General features: G+C 37.9%; 2 protein-coding genes across 11 annotated transcripts in view; one reads left to right on the forward strand and one right to left on the reverse strand.

Moving 5' to 3' along the window:
* LOC135626792 (uncharacterized) overlaps positions 1–19,757 on the forward strand; it is a 36,393-nt gene extending 16,636 nt beyond the window's left edge. For 2 of the 10 annotated variants that reach the window (XM_065132420.1, XM_065132422.1), the window contains 24 exons: positions 796–924; positions 2,157–2,355; positions 2,442–2,582; positions 2,711–2,754; positions 4,247–4,330; positions 6,601–6,669; positions 6,771–6,847; positions 6,943–7,012; positions 7,207–7,356; positions 8,417–8,482; positions 8,793–8,937; positions 9,031–9,095; positions 9,179–9,244; positions 10,367–10,460; positions 11,440–11,488; positions 11,585–11,642; positions 14,431–14,541; positions 14,800–14,867; positions 15,383–15,449; positions 15,537–15,605; positions 15,679–15,787; positions 17,306–17,418; positions 17,495–17,712; positions 19,449–19,757. In XM_065132420.1, the coding sequence (XP_064988492.1) occupies positions 796–924; positions 2,157–2,355; positions 2,442–2,582; positions 2,711–2,754; positions 4,247–4,330; positions 6,601–6,669; positions 6,771–6,847; positions 6,943–7,012; positions 7,207–7,356; positions 8,417–8,482; positions 8,793–8,937; positions 9,031–9,095; positions 9,179–9,244; positions 10,367–10,460; positions 11,440–11,488; positions 11,585–11,642; positions 14,431–14,541; positions 14,800–14,867; positions 15,383–15,449; positions 15,537–15,605; positions 15,679–15,759 (1,902 nt within the window). In that variant the 3' untranslated portion in view covers positions 15,760–15,787; positions 17,306–17,418; positions 17,495–17,712; positions 19,449–19,757. Of the gene's footprint in view, positions 1–795; positions 925–2,156; positions 2,356–2,441; positions 2,583–2,710; positions 2,755–4,246; positions 4,331–6,600; positions 6,670–6,770; positions 6,848–6,942; positions 7,013–7,206; positions 7,357–8,416; positions 8,483–8,792; positions 8,938–9,030; positions 9,096–9,124; positions 9,245–10,366; positions 10,461–11,439; positions 11,489–11,584; positions 11,643–14,430; positions 14,542–14,785; positions 14,868–15,382; positions 15,450–15,536; positions 15,606–15,678; positions 15,788–17,305; positions 17,419–17,494; positions 17,713–19,448 lie in introns of those variants that run through there. The other 8 variants (XM_065132421.1, XM_065132424.1, XM_065132425.1 and 5 more) reach the window with 8 other exon arrangements.
* On the reverse strand, positions 16,122–22,279 carry LOC135626793 (protein NLP1-like). The gene is made up of 6 exons (XM_065132431.1): positions 22,083–22,279; positions 21,639–21,993; positions 20,458–21,420; positions 19,961–20,008; positions 18,907–19,891; positions 16,122–17,657 (listed from the first exon to the last, which is right to left on the reverse strand). The coding sequence occupies exons 3-6, from the start codon at positions 21,364–21,366 to the stop codon at positions 16,804–16,806; spliced, it is 2,796 nt and encodes a 931-aa protein (XP_064988503.1). The 5' UTR covers positions 21,367–21,420; positions 21,639–21,993; positions 22,083–22,279; the 3' UTR covers positions 16,122–16,803.
* Between the last annotated feature and the right edge of the window lie 5,058 nt (positions 22,280–27,337).

A 27,337-nucleotide genomic window follows, 5' to 3' on the forward strand; every position in this document is an offset into this window, starting at 1 on the left:
TTAAAGAAAATGATGCAGCAACCGAGGAGTCTGACTAAGTTCCTGTGTTGTAACTTGGCGATCAAAATGACCTCATTTTTTAACTCCTCCAAACCTTGCCCAGATCCTCTGACAAGTCTTTTGACAGCAATTTCTTGTCCTCCTGATAGCTTGCCCTGTCCAATGATTTTGCGCTTTGGTATCAAATTTCATTATGTATATAATATATTTCATAGGAAGAAAAGACCATCTAGAATTCGACATTTGGGTAGTTGTCCTTTACCTTGTAAACTATGCCGAAACCTCCTTTTCCCAGCTTATTTGACTCGGAGAAATTGTTTGTGGCAAGGAGTAGGTTTCCGAAGTTGATTTGTGGAAGTTCTTACTACATGTTTTAAACACATTCTAACCCCATTAGAGTACTCACCGACCATGGTAACTTGGAAATTGTATCCATTTTTCACGTATATCATGCCTAGTTTGTTGTTTTGTTTGGATTCTTAGAGCACAAGCACAGCCATATAAATTAAGATCGCTAGTGCATTATGAGGCATGAGTGTTAGGCTATTCCATTCTATTCATTGTGGGCTTGGTTTCTTAGTATGCACCCTGTTACCAGTTATTTATGCCTATAAGAATTGCACCTGCCCAGTATCGTGTGCAGGTTGGCATGTGTAATTGGTGCTTTTGAAATTCTTGTGGCAATAGACATAGCTACTGAGTGTGGTGTGGGAGGGCAACATCTGTATTTCTAATCAATCTAATATCTTCTTGTTCCCTCTTTCTCTGTTGTCTATATAATATTTTTTTTTATAGGTGCTTCTTGGCCTGTCTGGAGTAGTTCTGGTTATGCTTTCTGTTCTTGGATCAGTTGGGTTCTATAGTATCATTGGAGTTAAGTCGACACTCATCATAATGGAAGTGATACCTTTTCTTGTTTTGGCTGTAAGTTCTTGTTTCTTATAATTTTATTTTCTATTACCATTTTAATTCTATTGACTGACTTTTAATTTGCAAATTTTCAAGGTACTGTTGAGTGTTGACAGACATTAAACAAGTAGAGTAAATTCAAGCATAAAAATAAAAGTATACATTGTTGATCAAAGCAGTGTCTGCCATACCGAATCGTACCGCCCGGTACGGGCGGTATGTACCGGTCCGACAGGCCAGCGGTACGTGGACCGCCCGGTACCGGTCCGCACTGTAGCAGTGCTACAGTGCTCGGTACACCGTACCGTACCGGTACCGAGCCCAGGTCGAAATATTGGTACGGTACGGTATTACGAACCTTGGATCAAAGTATAATACATGAATCTTTTAGTAGGAATATCTGGGTTCCATGAGGAATCCTCTTGTCAGGCTCCAATTATAGTCTGATATGCTATTGCATTCTTTGATTGAACTAAGATGAATTACCCTAATTGCTCCTCTTAAATATTTTCTTGTACATGTAACTCTATGTTTTGTGGAACCTCAACACCCCCATTCCATATGTTCTGCTTCTTAGGCTACCTCGATGTTGAGCACTCAAATTTTTTTGTAGCCTGCATCATTTACACGAATCAGAATTAATTGTCCAATAATGCCTTTTTGTTACGATATACAATGATGGAAGTGTAAATGACCTAGCTTATACCTATTGTTATATATAGTTTCTTTTGTTCAAACATTAAGTACTTTGAAAATAGCCTCTTGATCAACAGACCTACTGACCTAGGTTGATATTTCTTTCTCTAGTCTCTCTTGCAATTGCTTTTGTTTAGACATGAATAATTTGGACTTCTGTGGCAGTCATCAATGAAGCTAGTATCATCTCATATATTTAAATAAGGACCCAAGTATGCTATTTAATTGCTATTGTTGGATCCATCAAGAGGGTTATCACTGAATTCACTTTCTGAGATGGTATATTTTCTTTTTGAATTTATCTTATTTCTTTAAACAGTAAAAATTGTTAAAATGAGGTTCCAGGTCAAAATGTTAGAGTTTATGTATATACACATTCTTTATAATTTCATATTACAGCTTTTTCCTTAGCAATATCAGTTGTCAATTTTCATAGTAGCAATTGTTGTGCCAGTTAAACATTTAATGCTTATTTAAATTTTCGCACTTCTTATAAGTTGCTGTCTCTGGACTATCATTAGCTGATTTTTTGTTTATTTGATATATACCAGGTTGGAGTGGATAACATGTGTATTCTTGTACATGCTGTTAAACGCCAACCATTAGAGTTGGTTTTAGAAGAACGGATAAGTAATGCACTCGTGGAAGTTGGGCCATCTATCACCCTTGCTAGTTTGTCTGAAGTTATGGCCTTTGCTGTGGGTAGTTTTATACCAATGCCTGCATGTCGTGTTTTCTCCATGTTTGCTGGTTGGATCTTTGTGTCTCCTTTCCATGTTCTTTCATGTGAAGTTTAATTCCTATCCAGATTATCAACTAAACCTTTTTTGTGTCAGCATTGGCTGTTCTACTGGATTTCATTTTGCAAGTTACAGCTTTTGTTTCTCTGATAATCTTTGACTTCTTAAGAGCTGAAGATGACAGAGTTGATTGTGTTCCATGTATTAGACTTGCATCAAGCAGCAGCACAGATGAAGGTGCGTGGTAATTGGTGTTGTGTGTCAATCTATTGACATCAGCTCTGAATTATTATGTAACCATAAAAGAATTCCTCCTGCCAAATATACATAAACTCATGAAATGTTGTCAACTTATGCATGATTAGGTATTGTCAAACAGGATCTTGGGTTGCTCACACGCTATATGAAGGTGTAGTCTAACACTTTCCTTTTTATTTGTCCAATACATTAGTTGCATTTTGTGTAAATTTAAATCTAATTTTAAATTTTTAAATGTTCTCCCATAAGGTTTCACAAAATCCAAAATACTCTTTTATGAGGATAAACGTCAACCAAATGTTGAGTTCTGTACTGGAAAAATCTGTTACTTAGGTGTGGCAAACATGATGGTTTTGTTAATTGTTCCACTTGTTCATGCCAAATAGCTTTGGAGTAGGAGTTTTCCAGTAAATATCTTAGCATTCGCACAATTCTACAACATACTAAATTAGGTAATTTATTTATCTCTCAATAATGCAGGCATTTTTTTGGTTAACTAACTCTGCATATGCTTGTCTTTTGTTATATCTTTTTCACGACAGATCCTTACCCTAAAAAGTGAGGAGGGTGCATTAGGCAGCTGATAAATGATGTAAAACTTTATAAGATGTTGCATGCTTGGATCCTCTAATGATCTACTAGAGCTAGGCCATCACCAAAACTGATACGTTTTTCACCACCTGGATACCTTAAAGAGCAAAGTAGGTTAAGTTGCCTGGGATTCTTTTTCTACTACTGGATATGATCAGTTGCAGAGTCTGATCTTAAGGTTGTTTTCTTTAACATAATTTAGAATGATCCTTCGTTACTATGATACTGCTAAACCACATGCAGGAAGGGTTGCATGTGACTTCTATGGTGGTTTATGTTGGATATAGCTGCGCAACATTGGCTTGGTAGCGAAATGTCATGCTACCCCATGTTGGTTGAAATGTAGTATGTTGTTGACTGGAGCATGCCAACTCAAAACCTTGCTGATATTACATAATTATGGTGCTAGTATATTGTGCATGCCAACAATATCTTGTTTCTCTGTGTCCTCCTATGGTGCTTGGATATAATCGGGCAGAGTTCTAAAGGTTAAATTGTAATTTCTTGGTTTTTACATACCACTCCTCTTGTTTTCAAGAATGAAAATAAATTAGAATTGGTATTCAGAGTTGCAAAAGCTTACATAATATGTTTCTTAATTTCTACAGTGTTGTTGACTCCTTTGGTGTAAAGATTTTTAGTAAGTCCATTCTTGTATGTTCATGCCTATATATCTCAGGATGAATCTACTAACAGTTCCATTTAATATTTAGAAATTTTTACCTTTCTGTGGTTCAGATTCTGATAGAGTTTGAATTGAATGGATGGAGATTTACAGGAAAGTACTTGAGTAACTCTTTTTTGTAATTTTTGTGGTTCAAATCACCTCTGTTTCAATGTTTATTAAAAGTTTTGTCATCATCATTTTTGCTGTTGTACAAACAGCCAGTTCAAGAATTCATATGAACATCACATTATTTAACTATTAATCAATCTTGATTGGATTATCCTCGGCATGGATTTACATTTATTTTGTTTTATTTTTTAATATTAAACTATTATATTCTGATTTCAGTGACCATATCTTTGGATTTTTCATGACAATGTTGCAGGATGTCCATGCACCTCTTCTTAGCCTTCAAGGAGTCAAGATTGTTGTAGTTGCTGTATTCTTTGGCTTTGCTTTTGCAAGCATTGTGAGTCACTCTATAATTTGTTTGTTAATTATCAATTTAAATACTTGGGATCTTTCAAAGAATCTCATCACTAGAATCATAATATACCTTCTTGAAAGATAGATTTCTTTGAGCTAGCACTGTTTCATAATTTAAACCCTAAAACACTTGGATTGAGAGCTTCCACTAAATTAGGGATTATGGATTGATGTAAACTATGCAGCTGAACACTGCAATATAGAGGTTGACACCTTTATACCATGTATGCCAATATTTGCAGATGCTTATCATTTTGTCAGGACTTGGTGCTCACTATATGCTCTGCCATGCATCAAAATTCCTCTCAGATTCTTTATAGCTGCATTATTTTGCATGCGCCCTTCTGGACTAAACATAATATTTTCGTGATAATATGTGAGATTCAATAATTTCTTATATAAAGTTATAAACTATATTTTTTATTGAAATATCCATCAATAATCTCAGAATTATTGAGGAATACCTTTGGTTTTTACATCGAGAAAAAGAAGCCATGTAGATAATTGAAAGTGTTCATTACATATGTGCTATGTAAGATGATTTTCTTAGGTTATTATTAAGCATTAATTTAGATCTTGATCATACCAGTTGGTATAAACTGGTTTTTATCAGTCTGATGGCTGATCGATACATGGACAGCCAACTTCTCCCAGTCTAGTCTGAAAGTGGGTTTACTGCCTGTAAGCCAACCGCACCAGCTTTACTAGGTGGTAAGCTAACTAATACTTAGCTTTTAGGGTGGTAAGCCTATCTCTTAGTACCCTTACCCATCATCTGGCCCCCTTCTTTTTTGTTTCTCTTTTTCGTCCTATTATTGCTACTTTGCTTCTCCTCTTCGCCATATTAATGCTTCCTTGCCACTGTTCCTCCTTCACTACAGGTTTGTGATGTGCTGCACTTTCTTTGCCTTAAGATATCTCTCTTCGTCCTCATCCCCCTTCACCTCCTCCTGCTCCTCTCTCCAGCTGATACTGATATCGATATCAGATCAAGATTTTAATCCATGGTTATGAGACAAATTAAAATTGAACTTGATGGTAAGAGAGTATTAGCACAGTGAGCCATTGGCCTTGTGGCTATTAGTTTCTTGGTATGATGATGTACAATGATCTTTTGAATTTTTATTTAGATTTTGAAGCAAAACAAAAGCAACTTTTTTATTTTTGTTCTGAACTAGGATATATAAACAGTTCAAAAGGCTGTCTTTACAAATGTTTAAATTAAAACCACAATTTCCTCATTGGCTATATGCCTTATATTGTCTGACGAACACATGCCACTAGCATAGTAGATTTGTTTTTATATTGACAATGGCATCTGGTGGGGTAAAAAGGGAGTAACAAAAGAGACGAGAAGAAAGAGGAAGCTCTATAGATAAAGCATAAATTTTAGAGAATGACCTCTCCTTGCCAAAGTTATTGCCATAAAAGATGATAGGGGGGCAGAGAAGGTGGCAAATAAAAAGACAGAATAATGAAGTAATGCAAGGGTTTAATGCCAATTGGATTTGTGCATGCTAATCAATATCTACTGCTCTGACCAAGGACTGGTGTCAATATATGTCAATCCTGATTAAGACTTTATTTCTTATTACTTTTTTAGTGATACCAACTACCAAGAAGGATTAATTGGTATAATGCCTAGTATACAGAAACCATATCAGTCTGACCAGTGTCGAAAGTCGAAACTGTCATTAGATTGCTTTGTAGTAAACAATCTCCTAGTCAACTTAAGCCTCCAGCAAGCTTGTTGGAGTTGGGTTTATCTATTGTGAAATCTCATATTCTCAATCGTCAATTTCAACTTGATTTAACTAGATATGATCTTGCACAGAGATCAGAGATTGGAAAAGATTCATGCAACCGACCTGAGAAAATGGGACATTATGGTTGCTTGTTGTTGTGGATATGCTGAATTTTCCAATGCTATTTTCGGTTTCATGCCTTTGTTTTTAGTTTTTCTTATCAATTTATCATTACATTTCATATTATGTTTTAATCTATCTTTTGTGCAAAATTTTCAAATTTCCAAATTCGTGATTGCAAACTACAGTTGTCTTTATACCATTTCCTTTGATGTATGTGACAATTACTATGCTATTGCCATAAGCAAAAAAGAATCAATGAATTTACTAATGCAAAACTTTTATTGTTGCCTCTATTTTATCAGGATCAAAATTCTTTTATTTGGCTATTCACATATGAAAATTTGTTTCTCCTTATATGCTTACTTATCCTTTTCTGTTCTGTAAGGCTCTATGTACCCGAGTTCAACCTGGTCTGGAGCAGAAAGTTGTCCTTCCCCGTGATTCATATCTGCAGGTGAACTTAAAGATGATTATCAATTTACTTAATGTTGATGATGCAAGATACATCCTCGTTTTTTCATTTTGGTTACATGATTACATTTGTGCTATTTTCAGAGTTATTTTGATGATATTGCAAAGTATCTCAGAGTGGGACCACCATTATACTTTGTTCTAAAGGACTTCAACTACAGGTACTATGACATGATAGTTCTCGATGGCTTCAATTAGCAGATACATGGGATAGTCATCCATGTTTAATCTTAATTGCTTAACTTGCTTTTTCTAGCTTGGAATCAAGAAATACAAACCAAATATGTTCGATCAGCCAGTGTGATCCAAACTCTTTCTTGAATGAGGTTAATTGCTTTGATCATCATTTTATTTCAGTAAAAAATAGTGTGTAGATTGCTCTATAGGGTGCAATTCCACATGAAGTATGTTTCAGATTATCATGTATGTCTTTTTCTAGGGATCAGTGTAAATTTTACTGTTGGTCTTGGTTAATTATTACTGTCTAATTAAGTTTCTGTTTATGTTTTTTTCAAAGCAGATTACAAAAGCATCATTGGTGCCATCATCAAGTTATATCGCTAAACCTGCTGCTTCATGGCTAGATGATTTTCTTATTTGGTTATCCCCTGAAGCATTTAGCTGCTGTCGGGAGTTTTTGAATGGGAGCTATTGCCCCCCAGATGATCAGGTCAAATGATTTTCTGTTTTGCCTGATCATGCAATAAACATCTTCTGAACTCTTGGTGAAAGTGCTTCCAAATCTTAGTACATTTTTTGGTAATCTGACTAGGTCTTCTGGCAAATTCATTGGTTCCCTATTTAGTTCTTAAAACCTGTTGGCCATTAGTTGTGCCTACTTCTGAAGTTCTTCTATGCATACATGTAAATGAACTATGTATTTTATCATGTGGCATAGCTCATTACATTTATCATTTATTTGAACCATCACAACACTATGGCAGAACTTGAGATTCATTTATGATACATCCATAGGTGATAGGCCTCCAGGTATATTGACCAGGGCATAAGACCATGACATCAAGCATTTTGCAGTACCTTTTTTCTTTATAAGCCAATTGTTTTTCTTTTGAACATGCCAACTCATGAGGAGTGGCGGTGCTTCTACCAACTGAAAAAACCAGCAATTACATGCATTTTCAAATACTTCAGGTTGACATGAGTACAACAATTACCTCTTATCGCTGGCATAAATTTGATCATATAAACAAATTTTCACTTAGTTCAGAAAGCACAAATAGCCCTTGTGAAGCACTATGAGACTTGATATAATCTATCTAAATATCTCAGCTTTGACTTTAATTAGTAAATTTACCCCAGATTTACTTGTGAATGACACTTTGCCAATTAGGTACATCCATGTTATGCAATATTTCTTATTGCTCTAAATTTGCGAACAGAATTACTATGCAGAGAAAAGGATAACTATTGATATGTTTTCTCTTTGAATCTCGTTGTGACTAACACAATCTGTAGCAGTTGAATGTGCTTATATTGACTGAATACTGAACTTTTCCTCAGAATCAGATTAAGCTGCTCTCTTACTTGGTCATTTAGCAAGGGAACTAGTTCAAAAGTAAAATTGTGGATAATTACTTCATCTTTTGGTGTTGGTTGTTTTTTGTAATTTATAAGTGTTTACTTATTGAATAAACTGTTATAAGTTGATATTGTTCTAAGGCTAGTTTTAATTTGCAAATGATATGCTTACCTGTATCTATTGGTTCCAGCCTCCTTGTTGCCAACCAAATGATGGATTATGTACAACTGGTGTTGAATGCAAAGACTGTACAACGGTATAATATCTTTGTAAGCTTTTATTCATAACTGTATTAACTAATAAGTAACACTTTTTTTATGAAAGGGTAATCAGATTATCATAATCCAATTACTTTAATCATTAAGTGGTGGCACTTCGCATTGTTTGATAGTGAGCAAGTATTGATAAGAAATTTCGAGACACGAGGGTTGTTTATTTCCTCTGCTCAAATTATAATGTCAAGCAATTATTGCTTGTAGATGAAGCTCAAATTTTGTAAAATTGTAATTATGTTAATTTGTGTGATGTGATAATTGGAAGTTCTCACGATGGTTTTATGCTTTTAGTGCTTCCTCTATTCAGATTTGCATGATGGCCGACCATCAACAGTGCAATTCATGGAAAAGCTTCCATGGTTTCTCAGTGCTCTGCCATCTTCTAATTGTGCCAAGGGTGGTAAAGGAGCTTACACAAACAGTGTGAATATCTCCGGTCTGTACCATGTTCTCTGCCTTCTTTGTTATTGGACAAAAGTTCCTGAATGATTTAATAAAGAAAAATATGTCTTCATCATATTTATGTCAGGCTATGAGAGTGGTATAATTCAAGCATCAGCTTTCCGTACTTATCATACACCACTTAGTAAACAAGTAACACTACCTCATGAATCTTATTGTAGCTTTGCTAAAGGTCATTTCTTGGAGCTTACTTAATATGCTGTTTCTCACTTCAGAGTGACTATGTGAACTCGATGAAAGCTGCACGGGATTTTAGCTCTAAGTTGTCTGATTCACTGAAGGTACAGTTTTTCTATTCCTGCAACTGCTGGTAATGTTCTAAGACTGACTACAACATGCACATCTTATGGAGCTAGAGAAAGGTTGCAACTGTATATATGTGCATGCACATACTCCTATCCAAATGCCTATATGTCCATCTTATGATATTCTGTAGATTATTAGAAAAAAGGCTAAAAAGGAACTCATGACATATTTTGTAGATTACGATTAAATTTGGATGTTGATTAACATCCAAGTATAAACCCAGGCTATGGGTTGTTGATAAACATGATTAAACTTGGTAGTCTTATTGTAGTTTTTATATAAATGCCTTGCCATGAAGGTACACAATTTTAATATCTGTCGGTAGAGTATTAATATGCTGTGCATGCATCTACATGTAGTGCTTGATAAGAAGTTAAGAACTAAATCAGACATTTATACAAAGTTAAGTGTTCATGTACCAAGTACCAACCATATATAATCAGCTAAAAGGATTTTTTACTTACCATAGAGCTGTGTGTAGGGCAATTTCCTTAGGGAGGGTCATTGTGTGCTGCCTTATTTGTGCACTATAAATTGAGAGGCTTTTTGAGTGATTTTAACCATGGTAACTCAGGTCATAAAGGAGTAACCTTACTATGTTTCAAGGGTCACCCACCAATTATGAACAACTAAATCATAAAATAACATCTACAGAATTAATATGGCTCATACTTGACATAACATTTATAGATCCAATTAAAATTATTCAACGTCACCTTTATTCAAGTAACTAATCCAAACTCAAATATCCCTTGCATCCTTTATCTCACACCAACTCAAGAAAATTCAATTTAGGGATGGTCATGTTGTTCCCAACTAACTGATGTAGGTTACATGGTTCTTTCCTCGGTCATTGTGCTTTAGAAATGGTGGAATCATTAGTACATTTAAGAGCCAGTAAACCCTTTTTAGTTTTCTTATTATAATTGAAATTTGATTTCATCTTTGTCTACTTCTCATAATTTTTTCAATGTAACACCATGATAAACATTTATGGTTTCTTTAATATCTATTTTTTCTCATATTTAAAACAGCAGCAAATTTTTATGTAAAGAACAATATTTTTTACTAACCACTAATGCAACTATCTAATGCAGATGGAAATCTTTCCCTATTCAGTGTTCTACATATTTTTTGAGCAATATTTAGATATATGGAGGACCGCTTTGATCAACATCTCAATCGGCCTAGGTAAGGTTTCTCATACCAGTGCCATGGAGCCTCGTGCTCTTGGCTGCCCTTTTTATAATGTTATGGTTATATATCTTGTACTTGTAATAGAACAATTATAGCTTATAGTGACCTAAGACATTCTAACAGATAAACTTAGAGCTATTATTTTGGGATAGATATATGCTTGATTAAAGTTCAGGCATTATCTTCCTCTTTTAACTTTGTACTCACAACTCACAAGAGCAGGGTTTACGGACAATCTCCACGAAGAGTTGGTTATGGAGCCAACAAACAGAAAGATTAGCTCTTGTCTAGCTCAGAATAGCTTAGTTTTGCCCTACTCTATGTTGGTATGGGCTATGGTTTACCTTACTGGTCCGTACCGATGTACCAACCAACTATCGGTATGGTACGTACCAAACTATACCGAGTCATACCAAGCATATCAACATATGGTACATGGGGGCATGCCGATGTGCTGCCCATACTGGTCTCCTATTGGACTCGTACATATTGCCCATATCAAGCGGTATGTTGCGGTATGATAAACCTTAGTATGGGCAATGTTGGCACCGATTTGTTTGTAATGAATCAATACCTTTAATGGTTGATGACTTGTCAACAACTTACTGGTATCACTTGGTTTGCCTAATCCACATATGATAACTGGATGGATGTATAGCTACTTGAATTATTGGTTCAAATCATCTTCACAATTAAAGTTGATTCATTCAATTACTCCACAAATTCACTAGATGTTAAATATCTATCTTATTTATTCCTTGACTCTAAGAAATCAACGGTTACTAATTTGGCATTAATTTTAAAATATGGTTAATTTTTTGGTAAAACTTAAAGTCACTATTCATACTATGAATGTTTAAATGTGATTGTCCAAAACAGATAAATGCTTTTCAGAAGGTACTCGATTAATGACAATTACCATTGTTAGCTGATCTTTCTTAGTAATTGAGATATAAATTCTAACTGTTACTAGATTTGTTGATAGGTGCTGTATTTATTGTTTGCCTGATTCTCACTAGCAGGTATGGAATCATATTTCTATCATTTCACAAATTCACTTAGGTAATTTCTTGGATAAATTTCATGTTAATCCTCAAAGCCTTCACTTTTATTTGCAGCATATGGATCACAGCGATAATATTATTGGTCTTGACAATGATTATTATTGATATGCTGGTAACTTTACTTATCTGTTTAAAGTATGGTCATCCCTGTGAGGTGTGATTATATTTGATACATTTTCTGCTCCACAATTGCATACAAGTGGTGTGTTTTCAAATTTTCCCAATCTGAGGCCTATTACAGCCATGAGTACTGAAACTGCTACTTTATCCTATGCTTATAATTTTTCTAGATTTTCATCTGTTGAATTTTTATGACATTTGTGTGAAATCTGTTGCACATGTGATATGTAAATTTATAACTGATCAACGAAATTGATTTAAATATGAGGGTATGCCATATATGTTTTAAGTTAATAATATCACATAATTGAATGAAATACAATTACTAATAAATAAATTATAAAGTACATTTGGTTGAAAGAAACTTTTGTAGTTAAAGCTAAGAAATTTAATTTCACCTGGCCTGGTCCGAGCATGAACTGATACACATCCCAGCCCATTTTGATGGTCTAATTTGGTTGTTCTTTCTTTTTTTACAGCAGTGTTGATGTTTCTAAAAGGGAACAAGTTTCTTTTAAGAATTCTAACAGTCTTTTGCCCTAAAACACTCATGACTCCTCATGAGCCCATCTCCCCTCCACATCATCGCCTGCCTGCTGTCGCCTATCCACCAGTTGTCCACTGCTTGTCGTATTCAACACCTTAGTACTCCTCTCCACCTCTTTACTTCTTCTTCCTCCTTCCTTCCCTCCACCACTCCACCCCGCCTCTTAGAATAGTACCATGGTACATGCTGCATACCATGTGCCAGAACATCAGCATGAATCACACCCATACTGATCCAGCAATCGATCAGCATGGTCTGGTATCTGAAATTTCATTCCTTGATTATAACAATGAATTTTTTCATTATACAGTTTAGCCAGTCACATCTAATGATAGATTTGAACTCTAAAAGTAATGAACTTATAAAAAGAAGCAAGAATAACTCTCCTGAAAATGTCAACCTACACAAAATCATATCCTCTTGACTTGTAACATTAATGTCTTTGATGTGATCCAAAGTGGGTAGCCCAGTGGCTTGTGAAGAATCAAGAGGATAATTAATTTGGCCATTAATGAAACTCCGAAAAGTTTGTAGACGGTAAAGGCAATAGCCGAGAATTATGATTATTGGTGAGTATCTCCAAATTAGGAATTTAACCAAATTTAGATGTAAAAGATAGTGCTTATATTGGTATCTTGAATTCTTTAAATCAGGGTTTGCTATATCGATGCGTATTGCTTGGTATGGGCAGTACGTATCAGTCCGATAGGATACTGATACGCAGACTGCCTTCTACCTGGCTGTACCATATGGTAACGATCGAAATCCGACTATTATTGACTTGTACTAGTCAATTTGACCGTTTAAGACTTCGAAGAGGATTTTTGAACCCTTTTCCTCCCCTATTTTTCAACTCATTTCACTCACTCAATCTCTTGAATTCTTTCAAACTCTTTTTCACCCACATCTTTCTTTTATTCTTATATTTTCACTCTCAATATACTGATACAGTGTATCAGTGTACTATATTTTGGGATCAATTTTAGGATTGGATTCGACAAACATATCATATTGATATACAGATACATAGGATTGAGGATCTTGATCCATTGCTCGTAGGGTCTCATCGTTCTTTTTGGTGGTAGGACCAGGTATATCCATCGATTAATTACTTAATTCATTTAAATCTTAAAGTTTAAGTTGTATAAAAAATAATCTAACAATTCAAATAATTTCTTTGTAGATAATTCAATGTTAATGAAAGGATGATCCAGAATATATCATAAAGCTACTCCTCAAAGTTCAAAAAAGATATATGACACTATTCTTTCCTAATTTATATTATTTTTGCTAAGATTATACTAAATTTATATTTATTTCTAACTTAAAAATCTTAATCTAACTTTTTTTTTTTCTATTTTTGAGGTATTTTTGGATTTTTTTTAATGATTTTGAGCATACTATCGGTACGCCTCGGTATATCGGTATAGGCCGAAATTGCAATCCTTGCTTTAAATTGTCTACGTAAGAAAATTCTGATCTCACAAAAGTGCTAACTCCTATGGTCCTACCTGAATTCATGGGTTAAAAGAAGCACACTGTTCATAGTAAAACTGTCATATCGTTAACTTATTACCAAGGCTGGAGTTGGTCAACATATTAGGGTGTAAAGTTCAATGAAAATATCCAATTTATTTGTTGAAGTTCTGATGTCATATAGGCATGAATGATGATACTGATACAAATAGCCATAGAACATTGATTCATCATGGTATTGCATGTTAAGAAGCATAATGCGAAATTCTGACAAACGTCTTTGACATCAAAATGTTATGCGAGAATAAGATGAGATATATTTATCCAAGAAACATGATCAATTATTAAAAGTATGTCACATCAAGTGTCTAGAAAAGTACTTGACGGATCAGTTATTTGGGTGTTTAGCATTCTTTAAGATTCATTATTGATTTACACACAACCTTTTTAGGTTTAAACCAACAAGGACCATGAATCAGTGGGTCAGAAAATTTCATTACTGAGACTTATGAGGAAGAAATTATCTGCAAGTTTATCAATGAATGTTAGGATTAGTCTCATGATTATTTCTATATATGTTTGCTCTTTCTAGTTCATGTACTGTATGCATATGAGCTGTGATTTAATGCAATCATGCGGCACAATTTTCAGGATTTATCAAATACTTCGATATTAAATGAGGATTCTTACTGTGCCTGTTATGTCAGTATTTGCTTAAATACTCGCTTCCACTTTTCTGATCAAACATATCTGGCAGGGAGTCATGGCTATCCTGGACATTCAATTGAATGCAATTTCTGTTGTAAACCTTGTGATGTCAATCGGAATTGCTGTCGAGTTTTGTGTTCATGTAATGCATGCCTTCTTGGTAAGTGCCAAATATTTTTGTCACAAGTCCAGGAACTTTAATTTGTGAAGCAGTTTTGTTTTGCTATGAACAAATTTAGGTTTCTTTCATGCTTCGGAATTCAAAAGTATGCGTCAAATGTTGTTCGGAAATCCTCTATTCATGTATTTGAGAAAGAGGTTCCAAGAACTTGCTATGAACAAATTTATTACGCTTCAACAATTTTATTTTGATTTTTGGTTTCTGAACATTAACTAAAATGTAGTCTGCTGGTAACAGGTAAACAGTGGGGATAGAGGATCTCGAACCACAGTGGCTGTGTCTACCATGGGTGCTTCAGTATTCAGGTCAGAGTTTTCTTTTCTCCTTTCTCCTTTATTGTAGTTATAAATGGTGAAAGCCATAAGTAACTTGAAGCCACTGCCACGGTCACCAGTGGGAGGTTCTGTATTTTAAACTTATAATGTGAAAAGAAAAAAACTGGATTGTTCTTAGTGGCTTATATTTGCCACACTAGATTGATTGACTGCTGATTTAGACCCACATATAAAGTGCAGTCCAAAAGAATCTGGTAGTCATCTTAGGCCTGTTACATTTCCCTCACTGCTATAGCCTTTTGGCTTAGTAATGCCCATTTCTTATTGAAGATTGACTGGGCCTAACTGAGCATTAAACAAGAATTCAAAAGCTAATGCCTTCATTACATTTCATTGTTGTGGAGTTGCCAACTGCCCTAGCTCATGTGGTTGAATACGTGTTAACGAGATTTGTTGATTTTTAGTTCACTTGTCATTTTTATCTTGCATTCAAATCATTGTAATCGAAGATTTATAACGTATGTTTTTGTCTCCGTCTCTTGCAGTGGGATTACCCTTACGAAGCTAGTCGGAGTTATTGTCTTGCGTTTCTCAAAATCTGAAGTTTTTGTGGTCTCTAATAAAATCTTGCACTTCTCCTTTTCTAATTTTGTTCATAAAATCGTTGTTTTTATTTCATGTTTCTGTGTTATCTTTCAGGTTTACTTCTTCCAAATGTATATGGCATTGGTCCTCATTGGATTCTTGCATGGACTAGTGTTTCTCCCGGTAAGACTGAAACCAATTGTTTGCCAAAGATTTTGTTGAAAGCTGCTTCTGATTACTGGTAGTGTATTTCCAGGTGATCTTGAGCATCTGTGGTCCTCCTCCAAGATCTATATGTCAGCCGACACACAATCGGTGGACAACTCAGACTAGCTGATCGATTGCCAGTCTGAGAACTGACGATGGTTATTTCTAATTACACTATTATATACATTTCTGATAGCATTTTCTATAGTTTCTGTTTAGTTGAAGTATCTGGTAACATTTGAATTTTTCAATGCCACCCCTATGGACTTTTGTCTTCATGCATACATAAACCAGAGAAGGAAATGGAAGATTTAGCTTCATACTGAGTTTGATTAAATTGGCATTTAACTGTAGTATCAATTGCATCTGCTGCTCTCTCTGTTCATGATCTGATATGCAAAGTGGTGCAATCCAAGAAAGCAGCAGCAACAAATTTCAGGTTTTGCTCAGTTATTTTTGCAGTCATTTTCTTGGGACAATCAAGCACAAGAGGGCTTCTAATGGACGCATCTTAACATGATCATCCTTACATGAAAAGCACCATCTGGCTCAAGGATTCAATTACAGTATGTGATATAAGCTCGGAAGTTGCAAATAAACATGAGCATCACTATACAAATTTGTATACAAAGCCAACTGTGGAAATTCCCCACTGATCCATATGATACAGACAAACAACAGAATCTCTGGATCTGCTAAAAAATCATGGCAAATACCATCTATAGAACTCCTGTACATGATCACATACTTCAAACTGTCAACAAGGTGTCATTTGTCTGCAGAATGTTATCATAGGTTAGTTCAAAGTGACAATTTTTGTACTTTTTGGACCATTTTTCTTTCCCTTTGTGCTGGCCGAAAAAGGTGTTCGGCCGCACCCATTTGATAGGCATCATACTGGTATATGCAACCTTAATACCACCACGAAGGAAAACTCAAGCAGCAGAGAACCATGCTTTTGCATCAGTGTCAGTCATCACTGGTGCCCAGACAGAGACCACATTTCGACATGCAAGTCACCAGTTTTGGCACCATCCATTTCAAATGGACCATACCCAGGCCATTCTTCATGGATTTGTGTTGTTTGGCCCTCACTATGAGCATTTTCACATGCTTTGTATGACCAATCCATTATTGAGATTGTTCGCCATTCCAAATGATTAACCTGAAACGGTCAAGATAATGCTGTGCTGCCCAATGAGGACCTAGCGGTTGGTTGAACATGATGCACACATAGTTTGATTGTCTGTGCTTGTGTTGATCTGTACACATCGATGCATTCCTTCAGGTCTTCATCACATGTTATTAGGATCCACTCGGAGTCTTCGTCCAGATACTTGATATCCACTAAAGTAGTATCATATATAACGAACCGCCTTCGGATCTCTTGCTTCAAATCTTGGAAGCCCCAAGTTGGCTGTAGTCTGAATATAACTTTTTCTTCCCCATAAATTGCTTTTACTTTAAGAAAATCACATCTAGAAGGATGATGTTCGATCTGAGGTCTCTGACTTTGCAATCTAACCACAGATTTTGGAGTCACCTCAAGTGGACAATGCAGTTCTACATGTATTTGTACTTTATTAAGCACGTCACTCCGATTCTCCTCCACCAAAGTAGCTTGTCTAAATTCAAATTCATGAGTCTGATTACACTGCCTTTGCTCACTGGAACAGCCCTGACTGGAATTAGAGTTTTGACTACATGAAGAAGAAGAAAGAGAGTTTGTTCCAGATGTGTGTGAAGTAAATCTACCTTCTAGCTGTTGCTTTGCATTTGAGGATTCCAGGTGATCAGTTTGCTTCAACAATGAAAATGTGGTACTAGTTGCTAAGTTACTATCTGACCGAGTGTTCTTTATGAAGCTTTCATACAGGGAACTGAACTGGAATGCTTCTCCAGGACCATGGACAGAGTCTATAACTACTTGCAGTTTCCTTAAGGAGCGACCGACCTTCTTGATCTTTCGTGAAGGCCAACGAGTAATTCCGTGTTGCCTACATATTCTTTTGAGAGTAGTAGGGCACACTGAAAAGAAGCCAAAAATATCGGTCTTAACAACATCAGACACCTTATATTCAAGGCAGGTAATCCTATTATCACTGAAAAGCATATTTTCATGATGCCATGGTGGAACCAATCAAATCTAAATAATCTGTTTTGTGATATTCTTAATATGAATTAAAAGGCTAGAAGTGCAATTCGCTTATAGTTGGACAAGGTAAAAGAAGAGAAGGAAACCATGTAATATTCAAAAGCATTCGAAAATGAAGAGGGGAATCAAGAAGTGGCAAATGCAAGTTCATAGGTAGGAATAGTCGTAGATATCTGCATGTTCTACAGGAATACTTCATAACAAGATTAAATTTCATTATCTTATTCTTTTGTGTTAAAGCAAATAATGACGTCCTCAAAATTTATTCACCTATGTAGGCAATAAGTTAGCCAATCACATTTATGCATATAAATGCATAAACAGAGACTGTTTGAATATCTACATTTATTTAAACATAATTGGAAATAGAACAAAAAAAGAAATGCTGCACTTACAAATTGCAATGCAGTTATTTTTATTTGACCCACATGATTAATCAGCTTATAAAGATTATATAAAGCATATTCAAAACTGTCATCATAAGAGGAAACATGATAGCAAACCTATAGTTTAAGCAATTGAAGCATATTGAAGAATCATGATTCCATTGACTTAGCTATAGTTGTGTCTAAAACTATAGTTTGAGCAACCAAAACTAGACAATTCCAATGAACACACACACACACACATTAAGTATGTAAATTTTCTGTGTATTCTTATTGAACAAGAGTTCAAAATAAATAATGTATCACTTCCAGGGATACCCAAGTCTCCATCTGTCAGTTATTCAGCTGGCAGCACCAATATGTATATTATACAGAGAGTGGTACATAGAAACCCAGTCTCTTTTGGAGTGTGAATTAGCTGCCATCTGATGATATACTATGAATGGAGTTTAGCTAATTATCTATTTTGGCATCCAGAATTTCTTTTTTTCAATTTATTGTCATCTTCTCTTGGTCTTAGGACAAAATCAATCAAGATCATCTTGCTAGTCATGGTAGCAGTCTCTTATTAAGACACTGTTCTTTAACTGTTTATCCTGTTAGTTATGGAATTGCCTTTTGAACAAAACCAGGTTCAAATAATTTAGTTTGCCGGAAACATATCATGTTTGCAAGTAGATCCAAAGTGACTAATTCACTTCCAAAAGATAGAACAAAGAAGTCGCGATAATATTACCTCCAAGGCTTCTGGCTGCATCTTTTAGGCTGCCGGCAAAATATTTCTGAAGCTCTTGCAAACTGACAGTCCTTTCAGTTTTTGCACGCCTCTTTTCTGTTGCCTTCTCCGCATTTGAAACATTAGTTTCAGCAGAGAAAGAAAATATATAGTCACTGTTGGACTCTTCATGGTGCTGCTTGACCTCGGAGAATATATTTCCAGTCGGTAATACCACATCTGAGGGAACCCAGTGTGTTGAAACACTGAATCCCTCGAATTCCTTTGTACGTTCCGTTGGCACAGAAGCAGGAAGAACAACATTCTTTGGAATACCTACAGCAGGTGTTCCCGATGGGAGAAGTTCGTCGACAATATATCTTTGACCAATCTCAGAAACGGAGTTATCAGAAAACATATCTGAAGGGATTTGCTCATTATTTTCCAACATCGTCTCATCTTCTAATTCCCTAGTTGTCACAACTCTAAGTGTCTGGCACACTTGCTGTATCGTAACGGACAAAGAATTCAGCATCAGTTTCTGTTCTTCACCTTCTATGCAGTGGATGGGCAAGAAGAACTCCAGCACAAAGTCCACATTTCCAGAATGAACACATCGCAATCGGATAGCCACTGCAGCCCTTAAGTGGAACAACTTAGCATGGTGTGACAGTGGATATTCAATCTTGCTAAACTCCGCAACATCCGACGAGAAGCATGGTTGATTCGTCATAAATGCCTTACCGACTACACCTTGACCTCTAAACAAATGATGCTCAGAGCAAGCTTGCTGAAAACCCAACATGCTAGGATCTTGTATGTAACAAGCTTCATCAATAGTAGAAACACATTCGCTGAAGCTTTCATCAGAATGCCGGCTGCCCTCTCTGCCTTGTTGAATGCACGAAATCCATGTTTGAGCTAATGGCAGCCTATGGGTCTCGCAAGCAGTTCTCAATACCATTTGGATCTCTGGTATGGCAGCAAGGTAAGAATCACCGGTCATCTGACAACAGAAAATATGTGTCACTACAAGTTGAACCAGAATTTATTTTCAGGAGTTCCTGTGGCTCACCTTTAAACGGGGAACACTTAGAACTTCAGAACTCCTGAGATCCACTGCCTGCAACAAGTATCATAAGAAAATATCTTTGAGGATAAAAGGAGATAAACAAATAAGATAACTTTCTTTTCCATTGAACGGTGAGGGGTAGATTGCCATTTATCATCATCTTTCTCAGCATGTTCCTTAAATATGACACCAAAACAAATAAGAAGGGAGTCAACAGTCCAGTAGATTTTTCTCAAAGTATCACAGTGAAAAATTGGACTTTGTAATACAACTCTTCATGAAATTAAACTGATTCGCAAGAACAGAAATCCTTGCAACTCGAAAATATAAAAAGCTTCTAAGAACAATCATGAAACTGCAGAAAACCATTAAGTATCAAAAGTGCATGATGTAAAACCCCCAAGAGAAACTAGTAACTATCAAGCAGAGAGGGCGAAAAGTAAAACATTATCAGAAAGAGGATTCAGATTACACAGCAAAATTTGAAGATGAGGACTCACCTGAAGAGCATTACAAATGTTCTCAAGATCATAACTGTAGTTGACCTTCTGTGTGGTCATCACAACCTCGACAACCCCTAAACAAGATGGACTATTTCTCTCAAAAATTGGCAGAGCGATTGTTCCACGAACATCATAACGCTGAGCATCACCCACACGAGGGTACTCAAAGCTGCTGAAGTAGCGGACATCTGGAGTCCATTCCGGCAACCTTCCCAGAAACACCCGGCCAGGCAAGCCCACCGCCTCATGGGAGCTCTCATCGGCCAAGAACTGGTACCTCGTCGAGACCGACCTGTAATTTACAAGCCTCTGACAGTTGAAATCTAGCAAGAAAGGTTGGCCACAAGTCGTAACAACTTGCTGGTTTCCTCTCATGGCAGGCACCCACATCTGAACAAGGACATCACCTTCTCTTTGTGACTCCTTGATGTACTTGAGGACATACCTCAGTCTTTGTTCCACACTACCTGTTTCACCCTTGGGCTGGATCTGCCGACTCATGCCTGGTTCATAACTGGGATCCTCTGCTTCCAATCCATCTGATCGTACGCGACACTTGGTTTCTCCGACATGATTCAGAATGATGGGTCGTTGTCCACCATCAAGCATTTGCATCTGAGCTTCATCCGAAGCTAACTCCACAGAGAAAACTGATCTCTCTGCATCGACTCGGTAATCAATTCCTGCAAGGGTTGGGTTGGAACTAGTGCTGCTGATCCCAAGAACAGGCGAAAAGCAGGAAGAGCTGAGGGGGCCTGTGGATGCAGAGTTACCCGTTTGCAGGAGATCAGAGCAATCGAAGACTGATCCTGATAACAACTCATCCATGAGGTCCAAATCATCAACAGCAGCATCCGAGAGGGTCTGACCCGACAAGCTTCCCTTGGGAGGAACGGAGTCGTCCATCGGCAGATACCTTCAGAACCCCATAACAAGAACCTTACTGCAATATGATGATCCCTGGGAACCCATCACAAGGATATGTAACATGGCATTCACAAAGAGAACAAGCAGGCGCCTAACAAAATCTTGAAAGAGGAATTCGTAGCAACAAACAAGAACAGAAGCAAGCATTCCCAGGCGTGCAGAGAGGACTCATGGATCATTGAATAGCTATGGACTCACAGCTACAAAAGATTCCAACTTGCTAAAGAACAAAAAGGGAAGAAAGCTCTCACCTCCAGAGGACTGCTCCAAGATGGAACTTTTAAACTCTTCTCCTGCAGATTACTGCATCAGACGCCAGAATCCACAGCAGTGGCTTTTGGAGAGAGGTACATGCGACAAGAGAACAGAGAGCAGTCTGTGCCTATGCCCTGAAACCACCGAGAATCTTTGGGTCATCTGTCGTCTGCTGCCCACGGAACCGCCCCCTCCACCCACTGCCTTCTTTTCCCAAAGCATCTCAGCTGAATCCTGCTGCAGGATGGAATTTGATGCAGTGACGGAATCTCAATCCTATTTCTCCTCCTTCAGGGGGACCCACCGGCCACGGAAATGCCAGCCATCCCCATCTGATGCCCGAAGTCATACCTGCACGCCAGAGTGCCGGTGAGAGGGACCTCCGAGGAGAGAAGAGGAGGCTCATGGAAGGGGCAAAAGGGGGAAAGCCCATAGCTTACCAGGACAAATGTTGACCTTGGAGGCGGGAGAGGGGGATCTACAAGTCCAGATTCTGGCATGGGGATCTGCAAAGAAGCGTGAGATGGAGACATGGAGAGTGGCGATCGCTCTCCAATCTTGGGGTTGTGGATTTCGTCTGAGGAAGGGATGAGGCTCCACCAACACATGGTGGTCCAGGGTTTCACCAAGAATCTTGGAATCCACTGCACCATCTCCTCTTCTTTCTGTGAAGGGAAACAGAGGTTGGTTTGGTGGGAGTGGAACTGTTCATGCCGTATATATTATAGCCTACAGTAAGGCTATAATATATTCAAAGGTCGGTATGAACTATTAATGCTAATTTAAGTTCTTGCTTGTTCACCTTATTCATGCTTAGGGAGAGGGGTTAAAAAGCATACACATATATGATTAATATTTAAGATAATTTTCTTAAAAAATCTTTTATTTTGAGAAATTCCCCATTAATGTCTTTTTTTTTTTTTTTACTTCTCATATTTTTTTTCTAAAAGATGATTTTATTCCTTACGTCTGTCCCGTCGACCTTTGATTATCTTTACTCTTATCCTTCACCTTCGTTCCATCGATTATTGTTGTCTCTGCTCGTGCCAGCACCTCTATCCCCACCCTTGGTCACCTTTGCCTCTCTAATCGTATCCCCATTGCTCATCGTTCTCGCTCTATAATCCCTATCATCTTTATCTTTATCGAGCAGAGGGAGTTACGGGTGAGGGTAAGAGTTGTGACACCTCCCCATCATCCTTTTGCTACAATTGTTTGTTCTTGGTCGTTTTCACCCCACTACTCACACAATTTACATCGTCATCATCACCTCTCCTCTCCTCATTCTTTATTATCATTTATCATCTTCGCTCGTAACCCCTTACGTTAAGGTCAACAATGAGGACAATGAAAACAACAGGTTGAGAGTGAGGGTATTGTGCACCTTTACTCTTTCCTAAGGCACAAACTGTCAAATATGACAATCGACGGGACAAAGGTCAAAGAACAAGGAGGAGTAAAAAAAAAAACGTTATTAAAAAAATAAAACAAAAAATTCTCACAATATGAGGTTTTTTTTTTCAAAAAAAATTTGCCCTAAAATTTATCTTAATATTTTATAGCAAACTACACATAAATTAGATATGAAGCATGATACTGGGAGATTTGACACCAAGATGCAGAATTGTACAACCTCTTAAGTTCTTGGAATGCATATATTGTGTCCACTGATATCTTTTATTAAACTATATTCGTCACTTCTCTTTATTCATTTGATATTAACAGATGCAGATTCGAGTTACAGGATTGGTTTAAGATGTTTACATGAACAAAGATTGACCCCAAAAAAGAGAAAAATGTTTCAACCTTGAAGAATAAATAGTAATAAACCCTCAAAGAACAAGACACAAGTTTTGGATTTTTCCTTCAACCTGATTCATGTACTCCATAGTACGTGGGAGGCCTAAGCGTTCCTTCACATTACTTTCCACAGCCATCGCCACCACCTACCATCGTCGCTTCCTTGACGTCTGAAAACATTGGAGGCTCAATGAATGGATCGAGTTGGCCACCAAAAGATGATGACAAAAGCCGCAGGAATTGACTTGGAGCTTCTAGCTATAAAGTTGCTCGTGGCAGGCGATAGAAGACAAAACAAGAAGAGATGTGGTCTACAGCTCCGTCGTTTATCTTATGGGATTAGGAGAGGTCATCAACAGGCCATAATTAATGTAGTATAATCCACAGCTTCTCCCTGCAAAAGCCTCATATTCTGAACACATCATTACTCCTATCTTGGTATTTGAAGCTTAGTTTAACGAACATAACATGCCCTTCACTAAGAAAGCCAGGAGACGAGGGAAAGGAGTCAGGCTCAGGACGTTGGTGTGCGTGTGCTGCTCTCGCACAAGCTGTAATCTACACGGAAGACAACCATCTGTGGAATCTTGGATTAGGTAAACGGATCAAGGCCAGTGCAAAAGCTAACTTGCTGCAGCAGGAGACTTGTTTAAGACTGATGCAGAGCTTATATTTACTGTGCAATGCCTGCCTGCCCATGCCCATCTCCAAAAGCTCAGATCCCTGGGCTATTAATTTCTCCACTTTGATGCGCATCTAAAGACGTTTGGCTCTGCTGTTCTTCATGCATCGGATGAGCACCTTCTGACAGCTGCAGATAATTGATGTATGTGTGAGCTAATAATGTGAGGAACACTGCCTTTCTTCTGATTACTTTGTGCTGTCTCAGCTGAAATGTATGGTTTAACTACAAGTTGATGGTAAACAGAAGGGGCCAGAAAACAATACCATCTGATACTAAAACCAAGGAATAAGATTTTGAGGACACTGGAGCTATCTTCATGCACAATAGTGGGAATGGGAATGCTCCTTTGATCATTGACCTGAATGCCAACTTGCATTTGAGGTTAAACAATCTGACTTCTTTGATTTCAGTAGAGCATGTTAAGCAACTGCTATTGGCAGAAGCTAAATAACTAGTAGTGGTCTGAGTCCATACTCACATACCAATCCATTTAAAATCCAACTCGAGAAAGCTGATGCAGATCATACAGCTTGACCTGTAAATGTTTACAGCTGCTCCTATTGAAGGAATGAGAACTTCTCTCAGCACTTATATCCATGGACCAATTCTCAAACTATATGATACTGTCATTAGACGAGACATGTTCTATTTTCTTAATGCTAATCACCCTGGAAACATTTGATTGCCAGATGTTTGATGATCACATTTCAGTCACTTCAAATCAAAGTTCCCTATGCTTGCATGATTTTTGTTTATCTTTTCCTTACACTCACACTCTAAAAAATGGTTTTGTTTATCCGTGCGATCTCTGTCATACAACTATCTCACCACAAGTCTTTATTTTTGGAAGCCGCCCATCGAAGCCTGACTTTATACTGTTATCAGTTCCGATCATTATCTTCTCCCCTCCGAAGAAATGATTCAGACTTACGTATTTGCCTTCGACTATATCTTCTCGTTTACGTGGACGCCGAGTTGGATGTTATCCATGTCGTTGACCTACATCATGCGTATAATATTCACACGCGTGACTCAGTGGGGAATACGTGGTGGCATCAAATACTGCTGATATTAAAGATGGTGCAGCGTCGCCATCATGGGAGGAGATGTTGGTGTGCTCCCCAATCGGAGGCCAAACTATTCCACGGTTGGGTGTCAATGATAGAACCACATCGATGCAGCCATGTTTGAAGACGAAGATTAGTCAACCAATCTCCACATTGTTCGCAGAATAAGCATCGAATGGCATCCTAGCTATTACTTCTACTTAGATGTATAGTTCCATCAAGCTTGGGTGGTTTGCATGTATTTTAATCCATGATGTGAAGTCGTAGTAAGCTGCAAGGAAATAAGAGTTATAGTCATCCATGACTCGGTGTGGTTTAGGGTTTCAGATATGAATTACCTGTAAAAGGATGAGTCTTCCAAGGCAAGGCGGTATAGGAATGGTGGTGGAAACTCTTTAGCAAGGCTGGAGAACTCCTGGATCTTATTGAGATGATTTAAGTTGCTGTTTCTTGAGGCAGACGAACTGCTGAGAACTCATGCAAAAGGTGTAACTATGGATCGATACAGAGAAGACGGTAACATGAGAAAGTGTGGAGGATGATGCAGTCTGTTGTGGGAAGGACGAAGTCAGGGGTGTACAATGCACGTGTGCCTCATCTATCAAGCAACCATAGAACTACTGTCTCTCACTTGCCTGAGAACAACTGAGCTAAATCTTCTCATCGAAGTGTGATTGATGAACACGGTTGAATTGATGTGCTGGAAATGGTACCAACATAACCTTTCCATCTTCCATGCATGGAAGAGGGATTCTTTTCATGGTTCATAGGATTTATTGTATGTCAAACTTTGCTATTGAAGTGTCATGTGCATCAGCCACCCCTGTGGCGATTGGGATGTGGCGGCGCCGCCGTCACTATCCTCCTCCGCTCTCGACGATGCCATTGGCAGGGAGGACGGAGGCGAATGAGCGGGCGCTGTCGCCGATACGGGTGCAATGCAGGTGGAAGAGGAGAGCCTGGAGGAGAAGGGAGCGGCGAGTGGCGGAAGAAGGCGGAGACGGAGTAGTCGATGAGAAGTAGCGCCATGGGAGAGGAAGAGGATGGAGGCGAGCGTGGGTTGGGCGGCGGCGTTGACGGGGCGATGGTCCGTATCCTATCGTCTTTCCTCTGTTCCGCTCACCGTCCGTGAGAATAAGATAACTGAACAACGAAGGATTTTTAGGACAAATATTTTTTTTTGGACCCTTCGTCGTTCGAGTGGCTCGCGGTAATTTGACCGGATGGTCTAGTGTTTCTTCTGCCGAATCCGCTCACCACCAGTGAGAATAAGATGACGGAAGACCGAAGGATTTAACAATATGAAATATTTTCTTGGGCTGTTTTGACATCGGGAATATGGGGTAAGCTTACCGAAAGTCCGTCTACCTCCCGGTCACGCTAACCGTGTGAGGATAAGGTGCGAGACGATCGAAAGATCTGGGGTTCAAATATATCTGTTTGTACATCCGGCTTCATGCGGTAAAGACACAGGACGCTCCTTGTATCCTATCGATTCCGCTCACCATCGGTGAGAACAAGATAGCTTGAAACGGAGGATAGGAGGCCAAAAAAAATTTTTTTGGGGCGTTTTGGCATCAGGCTGGCATGCGGTAAGTTAACCGGATGTGTTCCATATCTATTGTTTCCTCCATTGATTCCGCTCACCGACGGTCATAACAATCTCAACCCAAATATTCTGTACAGGGATATTTTGATGCCAGACTGGCTGCCGGTAAGTGTACCAGATGTTCCTCGTACTCTCTCTCTCTCTCTCTCTCAAAAGCAAACGAGCCAAGTCATGGTTGGCAGCCCGAAGGCGGAGGAGGAGCGACGACGAGTCGGCGGCGAGACGGCGTTAGGCCAGTAGAGAGGAAAAGCGAAGGATAGGAGGCTGGAATGCTCTCTCTATATCTCCTTCCTTCCTTCACTCCCTCCCGTTGGCATTGATCCGCTTCAAATTCCAGATTTGGAGATCGATTTTGCCTATGTATAAGATTATTTATGATATCACATGTTTTGATGTCATAACATGTACGTATACAAAGCAACAGTCCAGAGAAAACCAGCCACTTCGTTGCGAGATTGGTTGAATCAAATTTATTTTCTAATTATTTCTCAAGTAAAAGAATTTGAAACAAAGTTGAATGGATCTTACAGAATC

The sequence above is a fragment of the Musa acuminata genome, chromosome BXJ2-11, assembly GCF_036884655.1.
Source record: "Musa acuminata AAA Group cultivar baxijiao chromosome BXJ2-11, Cavendish_Baxijiao_AAA, whole genome shotgun sequence".
Lineage (NCBI taxonomy): Eukaryota > Viridiplantae > Streptophyta > Magnoliopsida > Zingiberales > Musaceae > Musa > Musa acuminata.

Excerpts from the sequence above, each read along its gene's own strand:
- LOC135626793 (XM_065132431.1), bottom strand. The coding sequence starts at position 21,366 with ATGGACGACTCCGTTCCTCCCAAGGGAAGCTTGTCGGGTCAGACCCTC. Across the intron at positions 20,009-20,457 it reads ACATTTGTAATGCTCTTCAG|GCAGTGGATCTCAGGAGTTC; the intron begins GTGAGTCCTCAT and ends TACTTGTTGCAG. Across the intron at positions 17,658-18,906 it reads TGCAGCCAGAAGCCTTGGAG|TGTGCCCTACTACTCTCAAA; the intron begins GTAATATTATCG and ends GCTTCTTTTCAG.